The 26,486-nt window shown below is 43.4% G+C and overlaps 2 protein-coding genes across 6 annotated transcripts in view; one reads left to right on the forward strand and one right to left on the reverse strand.

The window, feature by feature from the left end:
* The window catches only part of LOC140845013 (uncharacterized protein C2orf66-like), an 80,151-nt gene that overhangs the window by 30,179 nt on the left and 23,486 nt on the right, over nucleotides 1-26,486 (reverse strand). The window lies entirely within an intron of this gene.
* LOC140845012 (coiled-coil domain-containing protein 150-like) lies at nucleotides 46-25,850 on the forward strand. Its single transcript, XM_073218462.1, is given in 13 exon segments — nucleotides 46-372; nucleotides 3,793-3,921; nucleotides 4,763-4,932; nucleotides 6,010-6,103; nucleotides 6,894-7,063; nucleotides 7,973-8,099; nucleotides 21,644-21,838; nucleotides 22,266-22,334; nucleotides 22,425-22,586; nucleotides 23,288-23,374; nucleotides 25,327-25,446; nucleotides 25,735-25,792; nucleotides 25,795-25,850. Coding segments are annotated over 13 exon segments (1,764 nt in total).

Below are 26,486 nucleotides of genomic sequence, written 5' to 3' on the forward strand. Positions count from 1 at the left end.
CGAAAACAATTCTACTTGAGTTGATCTTACTGTTTCTAATTGGTGATGCTGCCCAGAAGAAGTAAGTCTCCGGAGAGGCCTGCACTTTCCAGGCCGCCTGAAAGCTATCAGCCCCACGCGAACACTGGGAAGGAAGGAGCTGCCTCCGCTGCACTGCCCAGTGTCACTCCCAACTCCACACGCCATGTGACCTGTGCGCCGACCCGGACTTTGAGGAGATCTTCTCAGGAGATTGGAGACTCTGGAATCTCTCTAAAGACTCTTTTCAATGCTATTAAAACTATGGAGGGAAGGCTGGAAGGTAAAATAGACAGTCTTGCTTCAAGACCATTAATAAATGATGAGTCGCCAAATTTTCTTAAAGTGAATTCGGTAAGTGAAGACCACAAATTAAATGGTAAGGGAATTCCAACTTACAACACAATGAAGCAAAGTAGTAACAATAACAACCCAGAAAGATAATGTTTGGAGGTATGAGTAACAATAAAGAAATCAGGTTCTTCACAAATAGGAAAAACTGACGAGGTAGATTGAAACCAGTATTCTGGCTATCACATAATTCATTTTTATTTTGGACATAGAAATACCAGATTTGCCTCAACAGTAACCATTCAGGTTTTTAATTTTTTTTTAAATTTAAAGGTATCTACCTAACCTTAATATCTGCAGTAAAATATTTAGAGAAAGTCTGATTTTAAGAGAGAAATACTTTAAAGCCCTAAAAACTTGAACATGGACAGTATTTTCCAAAGAAAACTTTTTAGAGCATCCATCTTTGTTTGATACATAAAAATAGAAAGTACTATAGCTTGTCTTCTACAGTTGACTAGAACATTTCTGTGAACATTTTTTGCTAGTGGCCTTATAAACACTAGTAAAATTGTGTTTATAAGAAGGTTATAAAATACAGTCTGCTTTTTGTACCTTTCTAAAACAAAATCAAATAGGTTTTTAGAACCTACATATTGGCAGCTTGTGTACTATTTTTGGATCCTCACAGAAAAAGTATTTTAAGTGTTACAGGTGAAAAGTTTTAAAGAAGTGTAATAACCTTGAGGAAAGTGTGGGGAAAACATTCTTTTTTGCTGTTGGGAGTATAAAATGGTACAACTTCCTCTGAAGGGCAATTTGGCAATATTTATTACTTTCCCCCACAATTGTACTTCTAGGACTCTTACCTACAGATACACTAGCTTGTACATGTGACATGTTTACAAGGTTACTCGTAACCATGTTCGGTAGCAGCAAAACACTGGAAACAACCAAGATTCCATCAATAAGACACTGGCCAAATAAATCATTGTGTATCTATGGTTTGGAATACTGCTGAAAGACATATATACAATACATATGTGTGTATGTATAGTTTAAAACAAGATGCAGAAGAGTACATGTAGAATTTTACTGTTTGTGTTCCAAAGGGGTAGAAGAGAAAGAATGTATACACTTGTAATGCGCAGATACCTAATTCACAATACATTGATTTTATATAAAATCAATTTACATTTTTTTAAAAACTTAGTTTTGCATAAGGAAACTCAGTGTTTGGGAGATTTTACACTTCACTCTTATGTACCTTAAGTGTAATGTGAACTGTGCTTTCTACTCAAAATAACTTTATGAACATTTCATTTTCAACAAAAGTGAAAGCAGAAAAAGGATGGCCTTTTCAGCACACAGTGCTGGAGCAATTGGGTAGGCATATGCAAAAGCAAACAAAAATCCTTTGATCTATACCTCACACTGTATATAAAAATTAACTCAAAATTGATCAGAGCCCTACATGTAAAACCTAAAACTGTAAAATGTTTAGAAGAAAACAGGAGGAAATCTTTGTGACCTTAAATTGTGCAGATTTCTTAAGCGTTGACATCAAAAGCATAATGTCATAAAGGAAAAAGATGATAAATTAACAGCTGCGCTTTTCAAAGATATTGGTAAGATAATCAGAAGATAAACTATACACTGGAAGAAAATGTTTGCAAATCACCTATCTGATAAAGGACTTGCCTCCAAAATATGAAAAATTCTCAAAACTCACTAGGAAAATCCAAGAAAAAGAATGGCAAAATATTTGAACAGGCATCCCACCAAAAAGATAAATTTGGGCGGTAAATAAGGACTTGAAAAGATGTTAAACACTAGTCGTTAGGGAAATGCAAATTAAAACCACAATGAGATATGCCTCCATACCTATTAGAATGTGTAAATTGAAAAGCTGGTCATACCAAGTGTTAGTGAGGATGTAGAACAACTGGAAGCCTCATACACTGCTAAAAGGAAGGTAATGTAATGCAAACACTTGGGAAATAGGTTGGTAGTTTCTTTAAAAGTGAAACATAACCACTACAGTATGACCCAGCCATTCCACTCCTAAGTATCTACCAAAGATAATGAAAGCATACGCCTGCACAGAAACTTGTACACAACTTTTCACAGCATATTTGTTTGTAATAGCTTAAAACTGGAAATAATTCAAGTGTCCAGCAGATGAATGGATAAGTAAATTGTGGCATATCCCCATAATAAAATACTATTCAGCAACAGAAAGGAATGAACTATTGATAAACACAGAAGATTGAATGAATCTCAAAATAATTATGCTGAATGAAAAAAGCCACTCAAAAAAGTACATACGATTACATTTATATAAAATTCTAGAAAACAAAAACTAATTTATTGTGATAGGAAACACAGATCGGTTGTTGCTTTGGGTAGAGATGTAGGAACAGGAGGAGAGAAGGGAGAGATTACAAGGAGGCATAAGGGAACTTTTGGGATGATGGAGATGTTCAGTGTTTTGACGATGGTTTCAAGAGTTTATACACATGGAATATACACTGTAACTATACACAGCTTATTTTATGTCAATTATACCCCAGTAAAGCTGTTACAGAATAATGTGAATGTATTACCTATACAAAAATCAGTTGTATTAAATAACATTATATTAAATTCTATATAGAAATAGAAAACGGTGGCCAGGGGATGGGTTTGGGGAGATGTGAATACAAAGAAATACCACAAGTGAAATCTTTTGTGGTGATGGAATGGTTCTGTATCTTGACTGTGGTGGCATTCACATAATAATGTTCATAAAGCTATGCACATGGGCACACACACAGATGAACAGAGGTTAAAAAATGGTGAAAACTGAGTAAGGTCTATAGTCCACTAATCTAACTAACAATAATGAACCAAAGTCAATTTCCTGGTTTTGGTGTTGAACTACAGCAATATAAAACATCACTCATCAGAGGCAGGGCAAAGAGTACATGGGAGTCTGCACTTTTTTTTGCAACATCCTGTAGGTCTATAATTATTTCAAAATAAAATTTTTTAAAAGAGTGATGTTTAGTATGAAGATCACCTGAAATGATTGTGTAGATACAGCAAGTGTTTTGAGATATAAATATCTAATTCTTCTAATAAGGGTTCATTCTTCTGTGATACTATTTAGTACTTAATCATCTTTGCTTTTATTCTATTCATGCACTTACATTAAATTTTTCAAATTCCATGATCATATTTCTCTGTAATTTTACATCTTAGCTTCATAGTCTTATCTCCTTTACCCCTTATTCTGTACTTGGATCATCACAAACCATATATAAGGCTTGTCCATGTTTATTCAGGTTTTTTTTTGCTTTGTAGTTTTCTTTAAAGGGAAAACAATGAATAATGCTGGTTCTTATTTATAGTAAGAATATTTAAACATTTTAAGTTTGATTTCTAAATTGCTGCATCTTATTATGCTTTTGGAAAAGTTACCATTCCTTTTTTTCTACCAAGGAGAAATCCATTCTTGAAAAGAATGAGGAGGAGCTCTCACAAACAATGAAGTGTCGTGTTATAGCCCCGAGAGAGACTCAGAAGTTGAAAGGAGACCTCGAGGCTTTGGAGGACGGGGAGAATAAGAAGGCAAGGCATCAATCCTCTTTGAAGTCTCTTACTGAGATGAGGCTCTTATGAAATCTTTTGCAAGACATAATCATTTCTTGTTACTTTACTAAGAAAAAAATGAGGATTGGTAAAGGAAACTTTAGAAGACCTTTAAAATACTTCCCTTAAAAATATATAACTTAATTCCAATTTTTTAAATTCCTGTCTCAAAATCATCAAAAGTCCAAATTTTTCTGTTGAAACACATCTGACCTAGGTAATAACAACTTCTGCCTACTTATGTCTTATTAACATGATATAAAACTGCTATGATTTCATATTGTTAAATCACTAAATGCTTTCTAGTTAACAGTGTATTTGCTTGATGGGAACAGAGGTCACAGCCCAACTTGTCCTTGACAGCAGCTACTATATTTTCCATCTCTGAAGAGGGTTGTGAGTTACATCATTCTTCAGCAGCTTCTACTTTATTTTTTTCTAAAAGAATTGATGAGTTCCACATGTGATTTGTTCTTGCCCCCTGTCATAAGAGAGCTGAGCAGGCCCAGCGCAGGCCAACATGGGACCACCGTTAGACCCCAGAAGTTGTCGATCCTGAAGTCTCCAGTTCCAATATGTGCTGGGACTCTGACAGTTGTTGGAAAGCCCTGCTCAGTCTCCATAGGATCCATAGGATAAGGGGTCTAGTTGTCTTTTTCTCAAAGACACAATAACATAAACAAAATAAAAATGTACTTTATTCCTTGGAGCATTCTAATATGGCTGGTTTCCATGCTCTTCCCTGGAAGTAAGGGGACTGAGCAGCAGCAGAGTAACCAGAAAGCATCAAATATTTTTGTCTTGTCTCATTATCTGTTAGGTGGGAAACTTTCAGCAGCAATTGGCAGAGGCTAAAGAAGACAACTGCAAAGTTGCACTCATGTTGGAGACCATGCTGACTTCTCACAGTAAGATGCAAGCTGCTCTGGAAAAAGTACAAATAGAGCTTGGGCTGAGGGACTCAGAGATTGCAGGCCTCAAGAAAGAAAGGTACGGGAGATTATTTTTCTGTCTTTGTACTTGTGATTTTCTAGTGCATAGGAAGGAGCACGGTGCCATCAAGAAACAAAGTCACTTTATAGAGCTTCCTTTGTGAAAAACTCATGGTGTTAAAAGAACTAGCAAATTAGGGAAAATACAGAACTAGAAATAACCCTGATTTCTGAAATTCAAAATTCTCATATTTTGTAGTGATATAAAAGAGTATGTATTCTAGAAATTCATGTGATACGTTGCTGTAATACCCTTGCTGTATTCTATACCATTTAAACCTCCCTTTAGGGCTACAGAATAGTAATTGTCAGGATAATTGAAGCTAAGTGCCTACTTAGGTTTGAATTAATTATCCATTTATCAGTGTCCTATTTAAAGATTAATAATTATTTTAGAACATGCTGAGAACAACTGCTAGCCATGTTTTATAGGTAGACTACTTGGAATGTTTCAAAGTTACATAAAAGTTTCCCTTTTAGGTTAATGAACAAATGGTCTGAATTTAGGAAAACCTCTAAAATAAATTGTAGTGTCTTAGTGGTACATGTTACCTCTATGCTATGGGCGTACAAGTGAGTTTTATATACTTCATTGTGCTGCTTTATTTTTTACATATTGTGTGTATCTGAGCTTAAAAAAACAAAGTGATGGTTATTAAAAAGATTTACCATTCATAGTAAAATTCTCGGTAGCTGTTGTTTCTAGAAGCAAAGACAGCAAGACAATCCATCCAGAGGTGATACATTTTTGTACTAGGGATACACACACACACACACACAGCACAATAAAATTACCAGCCCATGGGTTAGTTGTTAACACATATTGATAGTTTAATGTACCAAGGCAAATTAAATTACAGATGGGACAAATTTTAATCCACAGAAGCCTCAGTTTCTTAATATGAAGCCGAGGCTGCTGATTGTCACCTGTCAACTCTCAGATACTCTGAGCATCTGTAGCCTACTCCATATGCTACGCGGGCTTCTTGTAAGAAGAGTGCCCTGTAGGTCCCAACAGTATTATTCCCGGGTGGTTCTTTTCTATAGTTACCTATTCTGTGTTTTCCAATTTTAGGGCTCTAAATCAACAGAGGGTGCAAAAACTAGAAGCAGAAGTGGACCAGTGGCAGGCGAGAATGCTTGTTGTGGATGCCCAGCACAACAGTGAGGTATGGGTCAGGGTTTTATAGATAATTTTTATTTATTTATTTATTTAATTGTCCTCTTGTATTTTAGAAAAATGGAAAAAAACAATTGGTAAATTTCCTTCCTATTCAAATCTGTGCTTTGGACAGTGACATAATTACAAGTGGGAAATGCACCTGCGGTCTTATAGTGAGTTTCACAGTTATGCCTAGTTCTCTGTGTCTTATATGGTCCACATTATTTTCATTTATTAATGCATAAATGATTGTAGAAGGTAAAGGGCTTAGAGATTAACTTTTATCTCAGGCAGTAGTAGCTAGAGTGATCCCACTATTAATAAGACACACACCTGTGTGTGCTCACATGTATACACACACACACACACATGAATATACAGCTGTATATAGGCACATATACAAAACATGGGTAGTTCATATAAATAAGCTTTTTCTGGAAGGATATACAAGGATATACAAGTTGTCAGTTCTTATCTCTCTAGGCAGCAAGACCAGAAGGTCATAGGATCAGGAGGGGGGGATTCAACTAGTCTAAAATTTTAAACTTAGGATAAATTAAGTTGACTATTTTCCAAAGCTCTCTAGTGATCTAATGGAACATTACCCTTCCCATTCGTTCTAAGAGTTTCCTAAGCAATGTCTGTAATAAGTTCCCACATACATATTCTAGGCATCTGGAACCTCTGGTTCCTGTTCCAATTATTGTTTCCACCTGATAATAAAGTGTAAGGAGTGAATATATGATGTTATGAACTTCTTGCATCTATTATTGTGGAATTAAAAACACTTCTTTCAGATGAAGACTCTACAGAAAGCTCTAGATGTAGCTACAGAAGACAACAGGAAACTGGCGATGAGCCTGGGGCAAGCTCTCCAGACAAATAATCACCTGCAGACAAAGCTTGACAATGTTCAACAGAAACTGGAAAACAAAGAACTGGAGCGACGCAGTTTGGAAACGTTCAAGTAAGGGCAGTGTAGTCACAGAGAAAGTAGGGAAGAGCCTCAGGGGGAGTAAGTTTGGCTCATTCACATAAACCAGAAAACCCTTGTCTCCTACTTTGAGATGATACCCCAGCAAAGAGCCATGGTAAGAACAGGCAGGACCGAGCACAGCAGACGCCGGCTGGCTGGCGTGTGGTCAAATGGATCCCCTCGTCAGCCCTCCCCTCAGCTCGCTGCTTTTGACAGGAAGGACTGTTCCTGCCAAGCCTCCTCCGTCAAATCCTTATGCGTCCTTTAAAAGTATGATTTGGAAAAGGAATAACAGCACAATAACTTGTCCAGGAGTGGGTGACTCCATCTAAGCAAATGCTAAAACAGTAATTGTTTTCAGTTTTGGCCTGAGGTTAGTTAGAGCAAACCCATCAAGTTCAGGTCCAGCTACCAAAGCCTTGTCTTAAACTGTGTCTAGGTAAATATGACTTAGATATTAATAACTTTCCATGAAAATGTTATTAATTAAAACCAAGGGAAATGCACTGTGCACATAGATCTTTATTCCTTTCAGGTAGTGAACATTATTGATATGGGAGACAAGTGTAAGCTAAAGCACAGAAGGTATTTTTCATATTTGAGATCTGGCCAGATGTTGCTCAAGACTATTCAATATTGGTTTAAGACAAGAGTACAAGAGTATGTATTTCACTGGTTTGGTTGGATCCTTTTATATTGAATGACTTTTTGTTTTTAATGCTACAGGTAAATGTTTTTTTTTTTCCTTTTGTTATGAGCTCCAGATCAGTGTGGTTTACCTGGTAATTGATCTCATTTGTAAATCACACACCTTTGGACAGTTGCAAATTCCCCTCCAGGTATTTCTTACCTCCTAAGATGATTTCTAAAGTGATCTATCATCTGTCTTTTTCAAAACAGAGAACGGATGACAGAAGAGTCCAAAATGGAAGCAGAATTTCACGCTGAATGCATAGAAGCTCTAAAAAAGCAATTTCAAACAGAGAGAGAAACTGCAAAGAAAGCAGTGCAGCGGGAGACAAGTGAGGTATGGCGTCAGGGGACAAAAAGGTTTCTTCTTAGGTCAAGGCCTTTAAGAGGAGAATCGGCTCTAAGTGTTAGGGTCCGGAGTCGACCACCTCTCAAATAGACAGAAGACACTCACGATAATGCAAGTCACACAGCGAGGTTTATTTCCAGCTAGCTGGGGTCCAAGTGTCTGCCCGGCGCAGCGGGTTTCAACAAGGACCCAGAGCACTCAAAGCCAGGGGTTTATATGGCTTTTTCAAAAAGTACTTACTCACAGTAATTTTCCATAATTTTGGGCTAGTGCCACATCCTGGGGGTTAAGCAAAAGCAAGATAAGACCACTCCTCAAATGTTAGGGTGGTTCAGCAAGAGAAGCTGACCAGAGTGGCAACTGCCCACAACTCGCTATGCACGATTAGCTGACCAGGGTCGCAGCCGCCCACAACCCTGTGTCTATGATTAATTTGTTTTTCAACACCTGTTTATCAAGCAAGCCTTACCCAGTTCCTCCTTTCCTGAGTCACATACTCAGAAAATGGCTTTTCGGCCTTGAAGATGGCCATTCTCATGCTAATTCATTCTTACATTCCCCCCTTTCTGTTGTTACAATGAGGAATCCTGCTCATTTGTAGGGCAGGGCAGTCGTAGGGGCCCACAGGAGCGGGCAACTTTTCGTATTGTTGTCTCAAGAACAGGAGTTGGACGGTATTAACACGGTCTTTTACAGAATTAATAAGTTTGTTTAGAATGCAGGGGCCAAAAGTTAAAATGAATATAAGTAAAATTAATGGGCCAACTAGGGTAGAAACTAGGGTGATAAACCAGGGAGACCTATTAAGCCATGCTTCAAGCCAGTTTTGTTGTGCTTCTCTTTCTCTCTTTCTTTTGGTTAATCCTTCTCTTACTTTAGCCATGGATTTTTTTACTACTCCTGTATGATCAGCGTAAAAACAGCATTCTTCTCCTAGCGCAGCACATATTCCCCCTTGTTGGAGGAACAATAAATCAAGCCCTCTTCTATTTTAGAGTACGACTTCGGATAGGGAGGTGAGAGATTTTTCTAAATGACTAATGGAGGTCTCTATTCTCTCTCTATATCTTCATCTATGGCTGCTCTTGGGGATGTCATACCTGCTTGTTGAGTGGCCAGAGAGGCTATGCCAGTTCCGGCCCCAGCTAGTCCTAAACTGAATAGAGTAGCAATGGTTACAGCAGTGATGGGCTCTCTCTTATCTCTTAGGCTCGTGTGTCTTTACTCCAATGTGAATATATGCTTTCTTGGAGTGGTAGAGGATGCGGGGTATCACAGTCACTAGGATACAGAACTCTTTAGAAGCATTAAGGACTGAGGATGAGAGGCACGGGGTGAGGCCAGTCATGGAACATATCCACCATCCATCACTTCCTGGGGTTAGCCACTTTATGTTATTCCAACTAGGGGCGGCATTTATGGAAGTGCATAAACTTTGTTTATCCTGTGGCACTTTCCCCAGGCAGGTCCCTTTACCGCTTATATGCTGTAGAGTTAAGCCTATTTTACGGTCTCCCCATGAACACTGAGAGGGATTCACACTAGTTAATACATTATAAGTGGCAGTTAGACCTATGGCTTCATAAAATGGAGGCTTTATATCATAACACAGCCAGCAGGAGGCTGTGAAGTCACGGCTGGTAGCATTAAGGGTCTCATACATAGCGTGCATCAGTTTCCATAGGGGGTCCTCGGCAGCCTGCACAGCAGGTGCCAGGGGGGTCACAGAGGTACCTCCTATGGAGATGAGCCCAGCCATAAGGCCCAGCATGGCGAGCAAAGGAGAAGTGATTAGGTGATTAGAGGTGCTCACAACCACACCTCCCACCAGCACTGTATTGTGGATAAGAGTCTGGGGTTTTGTTACCTTTTTTGGGGTGTTCTTGTTATCTGGGCTTTTAGTAGGGGCGGGAGGAGGCCTGATTTGGACTTATTGGACTCATTACCAATACCTGATTTGGGCGGAGGGCGGGAGAAGCTAACACTAGATTTGGACCCACAGGAGCTGTGACTATCACCTTGGTTCTCAATTTGATCTGGAGAAGAGTTCCAAACATAGGTTTCTGATAGAGAAGTAGGCCCCAAGTTAACCCTGATAGCCATCGCTTGTCTCTTTTCCCTTCTTCTGTAAACTGGAGCTTTACTAGATTGCAGTTAGAATTGTACCGAGTTCGGGTGCATGGCTTAATAAATGAGAGAGTGCTGAGGAGCGGGGTTACTTGCCATTTTTGCTCTCCATCATTGGTGGTAACACAACTCCATTGTGCACAGTAAAGGGACTCAGCTCCTCCACACTGAAGCCCCTCTGGTCCTTCCCGAAACCCAAGACATGCATAAAACCCATTTCGACTTACAGAGATCCGGCGCTGCGCACTTTACGCCAGCTTCCCCCTTTCATTCCTTCAATGTCTGCTACCTTGTCTACGTTCAAGTACAAGTCAGGGAACCAGGTGTTTAGTGGGGCCGTGCTGGAGGTTTCATTGAGGGTTTTACCAGTTTTTCCATCCATCGGGATCCATGTCTGCTTATAAGGTCGATGAGGGTTGGTCTCTGCATGGTTTTCTTTCCAGTTGTTGAGTGGGGTCAGGACTAGTAGCCACTTCATCATCAGGCTGGGCGGGAGGTTCGGGGTGTTCTCGAGGTCTCGAGATCTGTAGTTTCAGGGGGTTATCATGGTGCCACCGCACGGTCCACTCTCTGGCTTGTCTTTGCTCTGGCTGGGTGGCTCAGCGCACGTGGGAGTGGTGGACCCAAGGTCCAACGCCATCAACCTTTAAGGCAGTTGGGGTAACCAGAACAACTACGTAAGGACCTTTCCATCTTTTTTCTAAGGTTTGGGTCCTGTGCCTCTTTACCCATACCCAATCCCCTGGGGCGATGCCATGTTCTGGGTTCGGTGTGTCTCTTGTCTCATACAAAGAGCGCACCAAGGGCCAAATCTCATGTTAGACTTTCTGCAGGGCCTTCAAACTGGCTAGATAATTTGGGGTTACATTAGGGTCTTGGTCCGGCAAGGCACGGACAATAATGGGGGGTGGTCTCCCATATAGAATTTCGAAGAGAGTCAATCTGTGCACATAAGAGGAGTTCCGAACCCAGAAGATAGCACAGGGTAGGAGGGTCACCCAGTCCCCACCAGTCTCAATGGCTAATTTAGATAAGGTCTCTTTCAGGGCCCAATTCATTCTTTCTACTTGCCCTGAGCTCTGGGGATTATATTCACAATGTAAATTCCAATTAGTCCCCACCGCTTGGGCCAGTCCTTTTAGGATTTTACTGATGAAAGCCGGACCATTATCAGACCCTAAAACCTCAGGGACCCCATATTGGGGTATGATTTCTTCTAGTAATGCCTTAGCAACAACCTGGGCAGTCTCTCGTTTCATGGGGAAGGCTTCTACCCAGCCTGACAAAATATCAACAAATACTAGCAAGTACTTATACCCATACTTCCCAGGCTTTACTTCAGTAAAATCTACCTCCCAGCTCCGTCCCGGCCCCCTCCCCCATACCCTTGTTCCTGTGTGTAGGGGTCCCTTCCTACTGGGTCTCATAGCCTGGCACCCAACACATCGGTCCACGATTTCCTGGATCTGGACGGCTTGTTGTTGGAGCTTAAGGCGGGTGGACTTGAGAACTGTCAGCAACTTTCTCTTTCCTAAATGGGTGGCTTGGTGCAGGTTGGAAAGGAGGAACAGTCCTAGTTTTGCTGGCAGTATTAGTCTTCCTTCTGGGTCTCGATGCCACCCATGTTGATCAAGCTCTGGGCAGTGGTGGTTTTGGATCCACTGGAGATCTTCTGGGGTGTAATCAGGTCGCAGGGGCAGGCGCGGAAGCTCGAGTGCTGGCAGGGCGAGTGCCAAAGCTGGTGAAGCTATTGCCGCCTTTTTTGCGGCCTCATCTACTCACCAGTTTCCCTCAGCTTCCGAGGTTCGGGCAGACTGGTGTCCAGGGATGTGAACCACTGCAACTGCCCAGGGCTTTTGCACAGCTGCTAGCAACCTCTGTACCTCTGGGAGATTGTGTAGTTCTTTCCTTCTGCTGTAACAAAGCCCCTCTCCCGGTAGATGGCTTCATGCACATGGACAGTGCCGAAAGCATAGCGGCTATCGGTGTAGACAGCCACCCATCTCTCTTCAGCTCATTCTAGCACCTCTGCCTGCGAAATCAGTTCAACTTTTTGGGCTGAGGTCCCCGGGGGAAGCGCGGCACTCCAGATGACATTCCCATCTTGGTCTACTACTGCCACACCTGCCCTTCGCATCCCGTCCATGATGAAGCTGCTTCTGCCAGTGTACCATACCAACTCACTGTTGTGGAGGGCAACGTCCTGAAGGTCAGGGCGCACCTGAGTGATCTCTGCCAGGATTTCTTGGCATTCATGCAGGGGGACCTCTAGATCTGGGGTCAGCAGAAGGGTGGCTGGATTTAGAACAGCAGGTTTGGCATAGATGATCTGGGGTGCATCCAACAGGAGTCCCTGGTAATGGGTCAGGCGGGTATTAGTCATCCACTTACCAGGGGGTTGCTTCAGGACTCCCTCTATTGCATGAGGAGTTACCACCTTTAGATGCTGCCCAAAGGTGAGTTTGTCTGCGTCTTTTACCATTAGGGCCACTGCGGCGATGATCCTTAGACATGGGGGCCATCCTCCTGCAACTGGATCAAGTTTTTTGGATAAATAGGCAACCGGACGCTTCCATGGCCCCAGGTGCTGCATTAGCACTCCTTTTGCTATCCCCTTCCTCTCATCGACAAAGAGGGTGAAGGATTTTAGGGGGTCTGGTAACGCCAGGGCTGGTGCCTTTAAGAGGGCAGCCTTGAGTTCGTCAAAGGGCTTTCGTTGATTTGGCCCCCAGGCCCAGGGGGCCTTATCTTTGATTGCTTCATACAGGGGCCCTGCTTTCTCAGCATACCCCAAAATCCATAGTCGGCAGTAGCCTGCCGTCCCTAGAAACTCGCAGACCTCTCGGACTGAGGTCGGGACTGGAAGCCTAAGAATAGTCTCTTTCATGGCCTTTATTAGCCATCTGGTTCCTTCGCTTAATTCATATCCTAGGTAAGTGACTGTCTGCCTGCATATTTGAGCCTTCTTTGCACTGGCTCGATAGCCCAATTGTCCTAGTTCCTGGAGGAGGTCTCCAGTGGCCTGTCGGCATTTAGCCTCGGTGGGGGCTGCCAGAAGCAAGTCATCTACGTATTGCAGGAGTGTAACTGAATCATGGCTCTGGCGAAACGAGTCCAGGTCCTGATTTAAGGCTTCATTAAACAGGGTTGGAGAGTTTTTGAAGCCTTGTGGCAGTCTAGTCCAAGTCAACTGTCCATGGGTTCCCGTGTTGTCATCATGCCATTCAAAGGCAAAAATGTTTTGGCTGCTGGGTGCCAGGGCTATGCTAAAAAAAACATCCTTTAGGTCTAGGGTGGTGTACCAAACATGTGAAGGGGGCAAGTGACTTAGTAAGGTGTAAGGGTTGGGGACTGTGGGGTGGATGTCCTCGGTTCTCTTATTTACTTCCCTCAAGTCCTGGACTGGCCTGTAATCTTTTCCCCCTGGTTTCTTAACGGGAAGAAGTGGGGTGTTTCAGGCGGAGTGGCAGGGTTTCAGTATCCCAGCTTCTAAGAGGCAGTTAATGTGTGGGGCAATCCCCTTTCGCGCCTCAGTGGACATGGGGTATTGTCGGACCCAAATAGGCTGGGCCGAGGCTTTGACTTTCGACCACTGCTGGTGCTCGGTGGGCTGCCAGACCCACACCCGCTATTTCTGCCCATGCCTGACGGTACATTCTAAGCCAGTAATCCAACTCATGGGGCCACTCTGTAGGGGGAGAGGTGCCATGCATGGCAAACAGGTGACGCTCATCCGCGAGGGACAGGGTCAGGACATGAAGGGGCTGTCCTTGGCCGTCCATCACTTTGATGCTGTCCGGCTCAAAGTGGATACAGGCCCGGACCTTGGTTAGGAGATCACGCCCTAACAAGGGGGCCAGGCATTTAGGGATAACCGGGAAGGAGTGGGTCATTTGATTGTGGCCCAAGTCCACCTGGCGCTTACTGGTCCATCAATAAACTTTGGACCCAGTTGCCCCTTGCACCAGGCTGGTTTTCTGAGACAGGATCTCTGTAGGCTTGTTTAAAACTGAGTACTGGGCTCCTGTGTCTACCATGAATCCCATTGGTTTCCCCTCTACATACACAGTTACCCAAGACTTGGGGAGGGGACCCGAGTCCCATCTCCCCTAGTCACTGTCCATTCCTGCCAGCAAAACCTGAGCGTCTTGTCTGGTCTGGCCTGGCACTTGGGGCATTCCCTCTTCCAATGTCCATATTCTTTGCAGAATGCACATTGTCCCCTATCTAGCCTGCGCTGCGGTTTCCAAGGTCGGGCCGGTCCGGTTGGACCTGGTCTTCCCCAGGCTGTGCCTTGTACCCCTGCCAGCAGGATTCCTGCCATCTCCTTATGCTGCCTCCTGCTTTCCCTACCCAGGTGCTCTCTTCTTTCCTAATTCTTTCCTTCTACTCCTGATTGTCTTTTCTGATCCTATCCTCTCTTTCTTCCGGGGCCTCTCAAGTGTTGAAAACCCTCTCTGCCACTTCCATCAGATCTCGAATGGTCATTTCCCCCAATCCTTCTTGCTTATATAATTTTTTCCTAATATCTGGGGCAGCTTGGTTTATAAAGGACATAATTATAGCTGACTGATTCTCCTCTGCCAGGGGGTCTAGAGGGGTGTACTGTCTATAAGCATCATAGAGGCATTCTAAAAATACGGCCGGGCTTTCACTTTTCCCTGGCATTACAGCTGTTACCTTAGCCAAATTGGTGGGGCAGCGTGCCGCCGCTCAGAGACCTGCCATAAGAGTCTGGCGGTAGACTCGGCGACGCTCCCTACCTTCTGCGTTCCCAAAGTCCCAATCCGGTCTATTCAGGGGGAAGCGCTCGTCCATCAGGTCCGGCAAGGTTGTCGGCTGTCCATTGTCGCCGGGGACATTCTTTCTGGTCTCCGTGAGGATTCGCTCACGTTCTTCAGTAGTGAACAAGGTCTTAAGCAGCTGCTGACAATCGTCCCAGGTGGGGTTATGTGTATGCATGACAGACGCAAATAAGTCCATTAGACCCCTTGGATCTTCAGAAAAAGGGGGGTTATGAGCCTTCCAGTTATACAGATCACTACTTGAAAAGGGCCAATACTGGAAAGATCATTCCCCACCTGGGCCAGTACCTCCCAGGGCCCGTACGGGGAGAACGGGGGCCCTGGCTGAGGTGGAGGAGGACGGTTCCTCTTCTGAGGTCTCTTCCCTGTGCCTGCGGGGCCTTAATCCCCACAGTGGTCCCTGGGTTGGGGGTGGGAGGGCTGACAGGGAGGCGAGCGAGTGAGGGGGCTAAGGAGGGGTGGCCGCCTCAGGTTGGAGCGGCGCCACAGGCACGTATGGAGGGGGGTCTCTGGTTTTCTTCAAGATCTAGGTCTATCAGGGAGGGGTACAGGTCTGACCCTGCCTGTAAGATGGGTTTCTTGGATGGGTCCCCCGGGAGTTTCGAACGGGCCATAAGAGTGGGTGCAGTCAGGTGGTTGGGAGCCTGAGAGATGGCCAGTACTCGAGGGGGGTTCCTCCGGCTTCTCGGAGACAAATGGCTTTAGCCAGGAGGGAGGACTTTCCACCAAAGCCTGCCACAACAAAATATAGGGGTATTGGTCTGGGTGGCCCTGTAATTCGGGCCGGCTGATAACACCTCAGACTCTCTTAATAATGTCCAGGGAAAAGGTCCCCTGGGGTGGCCAGCCCACCTTCAAAGTAGGCCATTCTTTAGAGCAGAGGGTATCAAACTTACCTTTCTTTATTTCCATGCCATAATTGTGAGCCTTGGTGCGGATCTCAGGGAAGTGGCTCAGGAGCAGGGTTTTAGGTGTTACTTGAGCCTGTCACATTATTATTACAAAAAGAAGCCAGAAAAAGACAAGGGACACAAAGCCAGCAAACATACAAATTCAAACCGAGTTTTCTAACACCCACCGGCCGGTCAGCCACACCACATCCACAGGCGCCGTCTCAATCACACAACCCTCAGGATCCTTACCTAGCTGTCCAAACGGCGTCCACTAAGGACGTCGTTCAGGCACCGCCTCGTCGGGGACGTCTCCCGCGACTTCCAGTAGTGGAGCCTCCAGGGTCGTTACCCGCTCCTTCCTTTCCGTGAGATTTCTCAATTGAGACAGGGCAGAGGCCTGTTTCAGTCTCTCCGGTCGAGAACCTGTTTCAGTCCTCCCCTCTTGGAGGTGGCCAAACCTCCTGCCACGGCTTCTGAGTACACCTCGGTATCGGGGGATCGTCTGTCTCCCTGAGGAGGGATCTAGCAATTCTGGACGAGCCCTCAAAATGTTAGGGTCCGGAGTCGACCACCTCTCAAATAGACAGAAGACACTCACGATAATGCAAGTCACGCAGCGAGGTTTATTTCCAGCTAGTTGGGGTCCAAGTGTCCGCCCGGTGCAGCGGGTTTCAACAAGGACCCAGAGCACTCAAAGCCAGGGGTTTATATGGCATTTTCAAAAAGCATTTACTCATAGTAATTTTCCATAATTTCTGGCTTGTGCCACATCCTGGGGGTTAAGCAAAAGCAAGATAAGACCACTCCTCAAATGTTAGGGAGCTTCAGCAAGATAAGCTGACCAGAGTGGCAACCGCCCACAACTCGGTATGCATGATTAGCTGACCAAGGGTCGCAGCCGCCCACAACCCGGTGTATATGATAACCTAGTTCTTCAACACCCGTTTATCAAGCCTTAACCAGTTCCTCCTTTCCTGAGTCACCTACTCAGAAAATGGCTTTTCGGCCTTGAAGATGGCCATTCTCATGCTAATTCATTCTTACGTAAGGTTTCCAAGAATGGCCAGAGTTGTTCTTTCGGTCTTCTAATCCCCCTTTGACCGGCAAGCCAGTTGCAATCAAGTCATCTCAGTGTCGTTTGTAAATCAACACACAAAAGAAACCAATTTCTGATATACAATTCTCTGCCCAGACTGGGACTGTTCCGATGAGAGCTTTTCCATCAGAGAGGGACAACTGAGTGGAGATAGAGGAATAAGGAGACTGCCATCTGATAGATACCAAATCACCCGTTTCCTCAAGTCACTTAACATCCATCATGCATCTGCCTTCACATGCAAAGCAGCAGAAGATATGGTCCACGCTCTCGTGTGTGCTAAATGACCTTTGTTTAATTGTGATCTCTACTCAACATAAGACAAATAGGGAAAACATCAGAGGACCTTTGTTGGGTAGTTAGAGGCTGTGTACAATTTTGTAGGAATTTGAAGTAAGGGAAGGTTTGTTTTAGGCTGGTTGGGTGATAGAAGGAGAAGGGAAGCCGAACCAAAGTACTGGATGACACTAGCAGAACTGACAGGGCTGGGACACTGTGTGTGAAAGGACAAAGCTTCAGTACAAATATGAACAAGACATGCAAGCAAACGAGAAGGGCTTGTCTCTATCAGAGCAGAGACTTTAGGAAATATCTGAGAAAGAGTGGTCGGCTTAGACGGGACAAGCTGGTAGATGGCCTTGACTACCAGAATGTTGGGTATGAACTGTTAGGTAAAACTGGAGCTCTGTAAGTGCCTGGGAAAGGGGTGGTGTGGTGTAAGTCCTTAGGAAGGTGAGTCTGATAGCATTGGAGAGTAGGCAAGAACAGACAGAAACTGAAGGCATGGCTCAAGAAAACTAGACCAGTTAGGTTTTAGATGATTAGGGCCAGTCAAAGCCATTCTGTTGAAAATAAAGAACTAAATTAAAACAGCCAGTAGAAAAATCATCAGACACTAAATGTATCATGAACAAAGGGGAAGAAGGAATTAAAATAATTCCAGATATTGGTTGGGGTGGCTGATCTGTATTTTGCCAAAGTTGATGGCATTTAGCAATGCAGTTTACAGAGACCATTCACCAAGTCAAATTCAACTATTTGTATAGTGCTTTGTGAATTGCAAAGCAGTATGTAAATATTTAAAGTGTTATAAAAAGCAAATTCTGTGGGAAACAAAAAGGTGCACTGAAAATAAAGGTACCTTTAATCAGACAGCTGTTCAGAATACTTCGAATACTTAAACCCTTCTAGCAAGGCCCAGTGAAGACTAAGAACGTGACATCGGAGAGGACTCAGCAGCAGGGGCCAGTGCTCAGTACCCTGCTCAAGGGTCCCAGCTTGCCTCCTGTTAGCTGTGCGATCATTATCTGTGCAGATGGCAGGACTTCTGCGTGTCAGTTTCCCCAATCAAAAAATTGTAATAGTCACACCTTTTTTACAGGTTTGTTTTGAGGGTTAAATTAGGAAATATGTGACAGGAATGAACTATAGAGAGAAAAGGTACACATAATTTTTACTTCTTTGATATGTTAAACACTACCAGCCCTAGAGAATACCACCTTCTCATCTTCCCCCTTCTCAACTGCTGCTTCTTCCTAAAACTAAGTGGGTACACATGAGGAAGAGGGAAACTGTAAAGTGAACCAAGTAATGTCAAAAGATAAACTGAGACGTATTAAAAATTTGCTTGCCGCTTAACAGCTGTGAATGTGCATTTAAAGCTGCTAAGAGAATATAATAGCTCACTAGGGAGACTCCTATGATTATCGTAAGCAGGATAATTCCCCGTGTCTGGAGTGTACTTCAGAGTCATGATCCTCAAGGCCCAAATCTATCAAAATCAAGTAACTGAAAGAAAGACCTCTTGGAAGGAATTACTTTGTTAAGATCACTGAATGAGCCAGTTGGCTTATATAGCTGAGTCTCAATCTCCCCCAAAAGTATCAACCCAAGTACAGTAAGTGGTGTTGGCCATAATGTAACCTCCTTGCTCAGCTAAAAGAGGACCAAGGGCTAGTCTATTATCAAGAAATTTTGGCCAGAGCATCTAGGGATTTTTCTTGGGCAGCTATTGCTTTAGCAGCAGATTCTGCAATATCTTCAAATGTTAAGGAAAGGTTCCTGATTGTAGCGTCCTTTGCACTTACTCCTAGCCAGAGCAGCAGGGGTCTGCCAAGGGAAGCCATCTAAGCAGGTAAACCAATTCCTTTTAAACTATGAATTTCTTAGTGCTGTTATCTGTCTCATGGCTAAAATTTTAAAACAAAACCTCTAAGATCTGTTTGTGCCTCCTGGTAATTCTTGTTTGAGTCTGACCCACCCATCCAACTACACTATTTTCAATTTGCCTCTTTATAGCAGGAAGAAGATCTTCAACTAAGATAGAAATAAAAAAATTCCTATGTTCTAGATTGAGAGCTGTGTGTCTTGGGGATGTTTAGTGCATCCTCCCACAAAAGCTTCAGAATGTTTTTCTTTCCCTCTTGATACATAGTTTCATTTTAGCTTAGAGCAAAAGGTCTTTGCAAAGTTCTTATCAGGTTCTGAATATCAGGGTCCAATTTCCCTAACTTCTGACCCTACCAGTTTGACCACACAGCTACTTAAAAAAACAAAAAAATCCTGTCAAGTGTCTTGCCAGGATTCAGCTGGGACAAACAGTAAATATTCCTGGGCAGTACTGAAAACCCTATGGACACAAGAGATACCCCCAAAGAGGGTGCCAAAAATCCTTTCCTCCCAAGATCCAGAGCTACTCCAAAAGAAAACAAAGACAATTCCCCCGAGAGCTGAGAACAGCGAGTAGAGCGCTAGCCACAAGTGCACTACAGCCTGTGTTCTCTTCAGCCATGGTAGTGGGGCCGCAGACCTCACACACTTCTCAGGACACAAAATGAGACAAACATGAAGGCAGTCGCTTTTCCCGGGAGGGAGAGGATCAACCACCAGCAGGTCCCCAAAAGCAAATTCCCGAGTCACAGTTCCAAGATCTAATTCTTACAGGTGTTTCTGACAGTTCTGTAAGAATTTGGAAAGGAAGAAACGACATGAAATCTCACATCCCTCCCTTCACCAGCCGCCACAGACAGAGGCCTGGGAGAGCTGATTCTAGTGAGCCCTTTGCTGGCTTCTGCCGGTTTTCTCAGGATCCTATCTGTAGGCTCTGGAGCCAGTGGGATATCCAAGCAAGTCTCATCCTGGACACCAGAAACTAGAGGAGGAAAAATAGGTTTCCCTCTACTCCTTACAGCGAGTGCTCAGCTGAGACCCTTTTTTCTCTAGAGCACCTCATAAATGGATAAGCTTATCAAGGTTAAAAGTTCCCCACTGTGGCCACTGTAATTCGAAATTATCTCTGTTTTAAGGTGAACAAGCAAACATCTCTTCACCTAAGGCCTCATAGGGGACCCAGTCCAGCCTAAGAGAGACCCAGTCTGTCCCAGGAACCAGTCCAACTCCAGCTAGTTTCTAGACCCAATCTGGAGAAAGAAATGCTCCAACTGAAAGTTCATAACACAAAGCCACAGATTCTCGAGGGACACACGCCATGACCTCTAGCGGAATGGAGGAAGCAGGGCGCTCAGGGGCCAGTGGGTTCTTTGCCAGGCGAGGGCCATCAGGAGCCGCCTTTAGTTCCCTCCTGACACCAGACTTAAAAGTTTTAATATGCCTCAGTTTATCTATTAAGAGTTGTTTGAGTGAAAGTTCATTCAAATTTGCCAATCTAGCAGATAGAAATGAACTCTGAGGAGGTGTACAAAGTGAAAGGCTGTTACAGGTAGAAAGGAGTGGTGGGAACAAGGAAGCTAGACTAGACAAAAGCAGGTTGGTTACACAGGGTTACCTTCCTTCGCGCAGCCCGTGCTCCTCGGGCACCTCCTGATGGAGTGGTTTAGGATTACATGTCTGGGAAAACCGGAACCCTAAGGCAGGTCAGTTTGGTGATGTAGGGCTTCGCATAGGTGACTCCATTAGGGGCCTGCTGTCTTGTTTTTTTTAATAGCAATTACTATGCTATTTTTTCACTAGGTAAGTTATTAAAATCTTTAAAACAAAAACATAAAAATACATGTAATGATAGTCAATAACCGGCAAGTATTATAAACTACCACATGACTTATTTTCACTTCTGCACACGGGAGGTCACAAATGACAGAGAGAGAGGCTTAAGGCACAGTGACGAGCACTGAGCAGGGACCGTGTCCCAGGCCCCGCATGCTTCTCTGCTTCATCTCATATACCTGGTACCTGAACCTCATGAGGGAGGCTCTGCCCTCACTTTTCTGAGGGCGGCTCTGCCCTCACTTTTCCAGGGATGAGCCTGAGCCTTAGGGAAGCTGATTATCCAAAATTGCTTGGCTAGTAGGGGAAGCTGAGATTTGAACTCTGGTCTGACTCTGCAGCCACACTCTTAAAAACCAGATGATGAACATATATTTACATTGTTTATCTGTTCTGAGAAAGGTTGTGTTTTTTAATGTGAAAAATTGCAAAAATCACTTTGTTATTCCACAAATATACTTTATCAGACATCATTGTTACTGTGCTGTATTTACCCTCCTTTTTAAAATGTCCAAAGGCAACAAAATACAAGGATAAAGCTAAACATACATAAACTTCTCTCGCTGAATGGAAGATCAAAATGTTCTAACTTTCCTTCTGGTTCTACAGCTCAAGAAAGCCCTCGACGAAGCCAACATCAGATCAGCGGAAATATCCCGGACCAACCGAGAGCTGCGGCAGAAACTTACTGAGCTGGAAAAGACACTGAACAGCAACAACGAGAAAATAAAGAATCAAAAGGACCAAATTCAGCTCCACTTGTCGGCTAGGGCGAATAATGCTCAGAATATTGAGAGAATGAAGGTTGTATGAGAAACGCAAAATCTCCCCACACTTCCCTAGGATCTGACAGGGAGGCAGCCAGGGGGTGGTGCCCCGGGGAAGTCGGCCCAGAGCACTGCCGGCGCCACGTGTTCCCTGGGAGCCTTGGCTGCACCGGGACGGACGGAGCGGCTTGCCTTGGGGCACCCTCTCTCCCCAGCAGAGGCACCGGCCACGCCCACGTTTGGTTCCGTATTAGCTGCCTGAGTCGCATTCTGGCTGCCCATCTGTGTCTCCCCAGGACTGCGCAGGAACCTGCTCTTTTGGGGTCAGAGGGCAGACAGGAGGGAGAGCCCAGCAGGAGCTGATGTCTGGGCCTTCCGAGGTTCTCTGTCAGCCTGTAGGTGAAAAGAGCAAGCCAGTCTTTCCACTGATCATCTGTCTTTGTTGTTTCCATATTTACTTTCAGCAAATAGAAACAGAATTGAGGCAAATGGAGCTAATTAAGGATCAATATCAGAAAAAAAACTATGAACAGGTAGATGATTTCCACAAACTATTTACCATTCACATAAAATCCCAAACGTGGACAGGTTTAACAACTACCTCCTCCTTTGTGCCCTACCAGTCACTGAGTATCCAGAAATTTGTATCTGAAATGGCTAGCCTACAGAAAGAGGTGCAGCTGTTGGCCAGGAGCCAGTATAATATGTCAACAGAGAATAAACAGCAAGAGCTGCGCCTTGAGGCAGAGCGGAACATAAGGCAAGAACTGGAGAATCGGTGCCAGGTAAAGGCTTCCGACGTTTCAGCCTGAAGATTATCATGCAATGTATGAGCCCGAGCTCAGCGTTAGAGCACCTACATTTTCTAGATTCTGTGGAACAAAACAAATGTGAACTTTCATCTTAGCTAAGTCCTTAGAATCATAGTTATCTAGGAAGAAGCCTATAGCTTTGAAGAGCACACAAGCTCTCTGTTGTCGACTTAAAAATATTCATTTTAAATGCACATATGCAAAATACTTGTTACTAAGCAAGACTTCTGCACTGACCGTCGTTGTCTTTCAGGAATTTCGTCCTCCTTGGCCCTTCCCTGTGGGTCAGATCCTGCTGCTGCTAGGGTTTTTAGCTATTCCCAATCTAATGCAAAGCATGACATTAAATCACTGAAAAGGGAATTAAAGAGACCAAGCTCTTTCCTGCCTTCCACCAGAGAATGTCTTCAATGAAAACTATCCCTCCAATTCTGGAAGGAGATGTTAGTCACTTTTTCTCAGGAGAATCCATAGATCAAAATCTGTAGTCATGCACCTATGTATATGGTAGGTTAAACTGATAATAGGTTTTATCTTGTATTCTGGTAGCGCCTGAAGTAAGAAAGTACCCCATCATACTTTCACAATTTCTCTTCCCACTTATACAATATGGAAGCTTTTTGTTGCATATGTTACATTGGGAGGTTGTAAAGATTTTTGTGTCATGTTTTCAGGAATTGGAACAAACTGTCAGATACCTGAAGAAATATAAAGAGGCAACAGAGAATAAACTGAAAGAGGCCAGTATGGAATCAGAACAGGTAAGCCAGACCCAGGGGCATAAAGACTTAGATGAACTTCCTCAGCCACAATGACCTTGAAATACACAGGTCAGTGTAGAATCCATCATTAATATAGTTGCCAGGAATACAAGCACCAGTAACATACCAAGTATAATCTGTTATAAAGAACAAGTAATTTTTAGATTAAGATTCCGTGTCCTGATGAGAATGCTGAAAGGTTAACCCTGAAGCCCAAATTCCTACCACTAAATATAAGAAGGGAAGACCACCATGTTTGTGGATTTCAGTGCATCATTTGATATGAAAAATAAAAGTGGAAGCTCTTTGTTCAATCAATAACTAGAAGTGTAAAGTAGGCCCTATTAATTTCTGAATTTGCTTTCTCTGTTCTGTTTAAAATCATAGATTAGAGCTGGAAAGAATATTTGAAATCACTAGTCTACCACAACCACCCCTCATTTTCCAGATTAGAAAACAGGTTCTTAAGCTTAAAGTGTCACATTGCCTTTGCTGTCAGTCGATCATGATTCAGCCCTTTTATAGCCATTAAATCACATGACAATGTGACTGTCAGGATGGTATGTGAAAAGGAATATGGACTCTGACAAACATGAACGTGAATGCCAACTGTGACACTTACTGTGTCCTTAAGTTATATTTACTTTAACCAGTTTCCATATCCATAGAAGTCAGGAAATTAATACCTATTACTGTTATTCTGCATAGTGGCTCAGAATAAGTTTCAATAAATGTTACCTCCCCTCTCATTCACCATACGAGAGGGGACGTGGTATACAATGCCGTTCCAAGCATCTTTCCTGCCACCCCTGGTAGAGTGCTGGAGAAAGAGAGGGTGTGACTGAGGGGGTGGGAGCGTCACTGTCATCAGGATGCACAGACATATCTGGTAAATATTTTAGCTTTCTGGCTTTCTGAGGCAGATGACAAGTGCAGCTCTGTTTTCTTACCTTGCTATTTTGTACCCACACTGTGACCTGGCTAATATAAATACACAGTGGTACATATTTATTGAGGACTATTTTATGGCAGACACCACAGTAGGTGTTGAAGACATAGAGTAAAGAAGCCAGAGGATGTCCCTGCTCTCTGCAGGGTACTTGCCTTCTCCCAGGAAAGAAAGAAATATGTCGCTCTCTCAGAATTCAGAATCAGAAAGTGAAAATGCTATCCACGAAACAAATAGTCAAAGGGGGAAAACCAGTCATTTTACTTTTTATTCTAAAGGATATGTTCTGGAGATGTTTTTAAGCAACATTTGTATAAAATAAAATCCTGTAGGCTCTACCTTCAGAATACCAGAGTATCCCAAGTACTTAGAAAAGTGGCAGGCAGAAAAAGGCCCTTAATAAATATTTGTCAAATTAATGAATACTGATTCCAGATCACCTTCAAAGGTCGAATAACAGAGGGAGTATTTTCAAATCTAAAAAAGATAACTGGGAAGTTTAGCTCCTAAGCAAAAAATGTAAAATATTTTAATGATAAAGGATATAAAAAGAATACTACTTTTAGTCACCTGGCCCAGTTTCACTAGATCATTCTCTTGCTTTCATAAAGCACAAGAGAAAAATCTAGCCTCTACAGTTTAGGGACTTTGGAGACATATTTAGTCTTAGAGAACAGAACTCAAAATTCAAAATACAGCTTGAACTGCCACATTGATTTTCAATGCCATCTTACACTTCCATTCTTATTTTTCTCCTGGGTCCCGTCCTTCCTTACCTCCCATCCAGGAAATAGTAACAAATGCGTGAAAAACGCCAAGCTTGCATGCATTCTTAACTTCACACTCAGAACTCGCTCCCTCATCTGTTAGGATGTGTATTACACAAGTAAGCTGCAAAGACCTTGCAGTCAGAATTTGGGTCTTTTACATATCTAACAGCTACACAAAAAACTTTCAAGTGTTTGTTTGTTGTAATTTTTAATGATAACGTTTATATGTTCAGATCACAGCAAACCTGGAACAAGCTCACCGCTGGTTTAAGTGCAGGTTCCACGGCCTACAACACGAGCTGACAGAAAACCGGCTGCAGAGGCTGCCCCGGGAGGACAGGTGGCTGGGAGAGGTGCGCACGGAGGCCTGGCTGGCTTAAGCCGTGTTTGGATTTGTTCCTTCTCATATTTCTAACTACGGAAGTTCTTCTTTCATCTAGCTTCTCTCCACTTATCTTTAGGTTTCTTTTCACTTCTCCTAGGAAAACCAGTGAACTAAATTTCCTTCTTGAAAGTTCCACCTCTCCCAAACTGTCTGGTTTAGATCCACCCACCTTGATAAACAGGTGATACTCATTAAGACACAATAAGTCCTCTGCTCTGCAGACAGTTTGAGCACTGTTATATTTTCTTTCCAACAGAACCCAGATAAAAGGCAAGACATCATGTCCAGCCAGTCTGTTTTACATCAATGGGAAAATAACAGAATCTTAGACATGTGCCCAAAAAGTATCATTCTGAACTACAGAGAAAGTGACGCCCGTGACAGAGAAGCTTATTCATGTGCAGTTACACCACACTGATGCCTTGAGCCCAGCGACTAGGGCTGGCCTGTTTCCAGAGTCATCAGGACATGAAATCTTTGATGCGGGCTGAACATTTTGGACCTGAGTTTATCCTTTTATGGACTCTTTGTTTTCAATACAGAACTACCCCATCTTTTTGTCCCTTTCCCCTTTTTCCACCCAATAAACTTATATTGATTTGTTTTATGGTAGCTAAGTATCATGCAACAGATCTCCTATTTTTGTAGTTATACTTTATGAAAACATTTAGGGATGAACTAGTTGATATGGCAACTAAAAGATATGATATCCTGTTTCCATGTTACCAATCTATCCTGTTACCAATCTATCCTGTTATCTTGTTACCAATCTAACATCTGGTAGGCTATTCCTGGAAATAAAATCACCTGGAAAATGGTAAAAACTCTTCTACTGTCTTGTAAACATATACCCTTCTGTGCTGGGTGATTACCAGCACATCTTATAGAAGGTAGCTCAGACTGTAAATGTCAAAGGGAGCTGTAAATACAAAGAAGTTTATTGAGAACGGCAGTCTGCTCTGCTCCAGGAGACTTGGCTGACCAATGCAGGTGTCGCTACGTTAAATG

This window comes from Manis javanica, chromosome 12 (genome assembly GCF_040802235.1).
Source record: "Manis javanica isolate MJ-LG chromosome 12, MJ_LKY, whole genome shotgun sequence".
Lineage (NCBI taxonomy): Eukaryota > Metazoa > Chordata > Mammalia > Pholidota > Manidae > Manis > Manis javanica.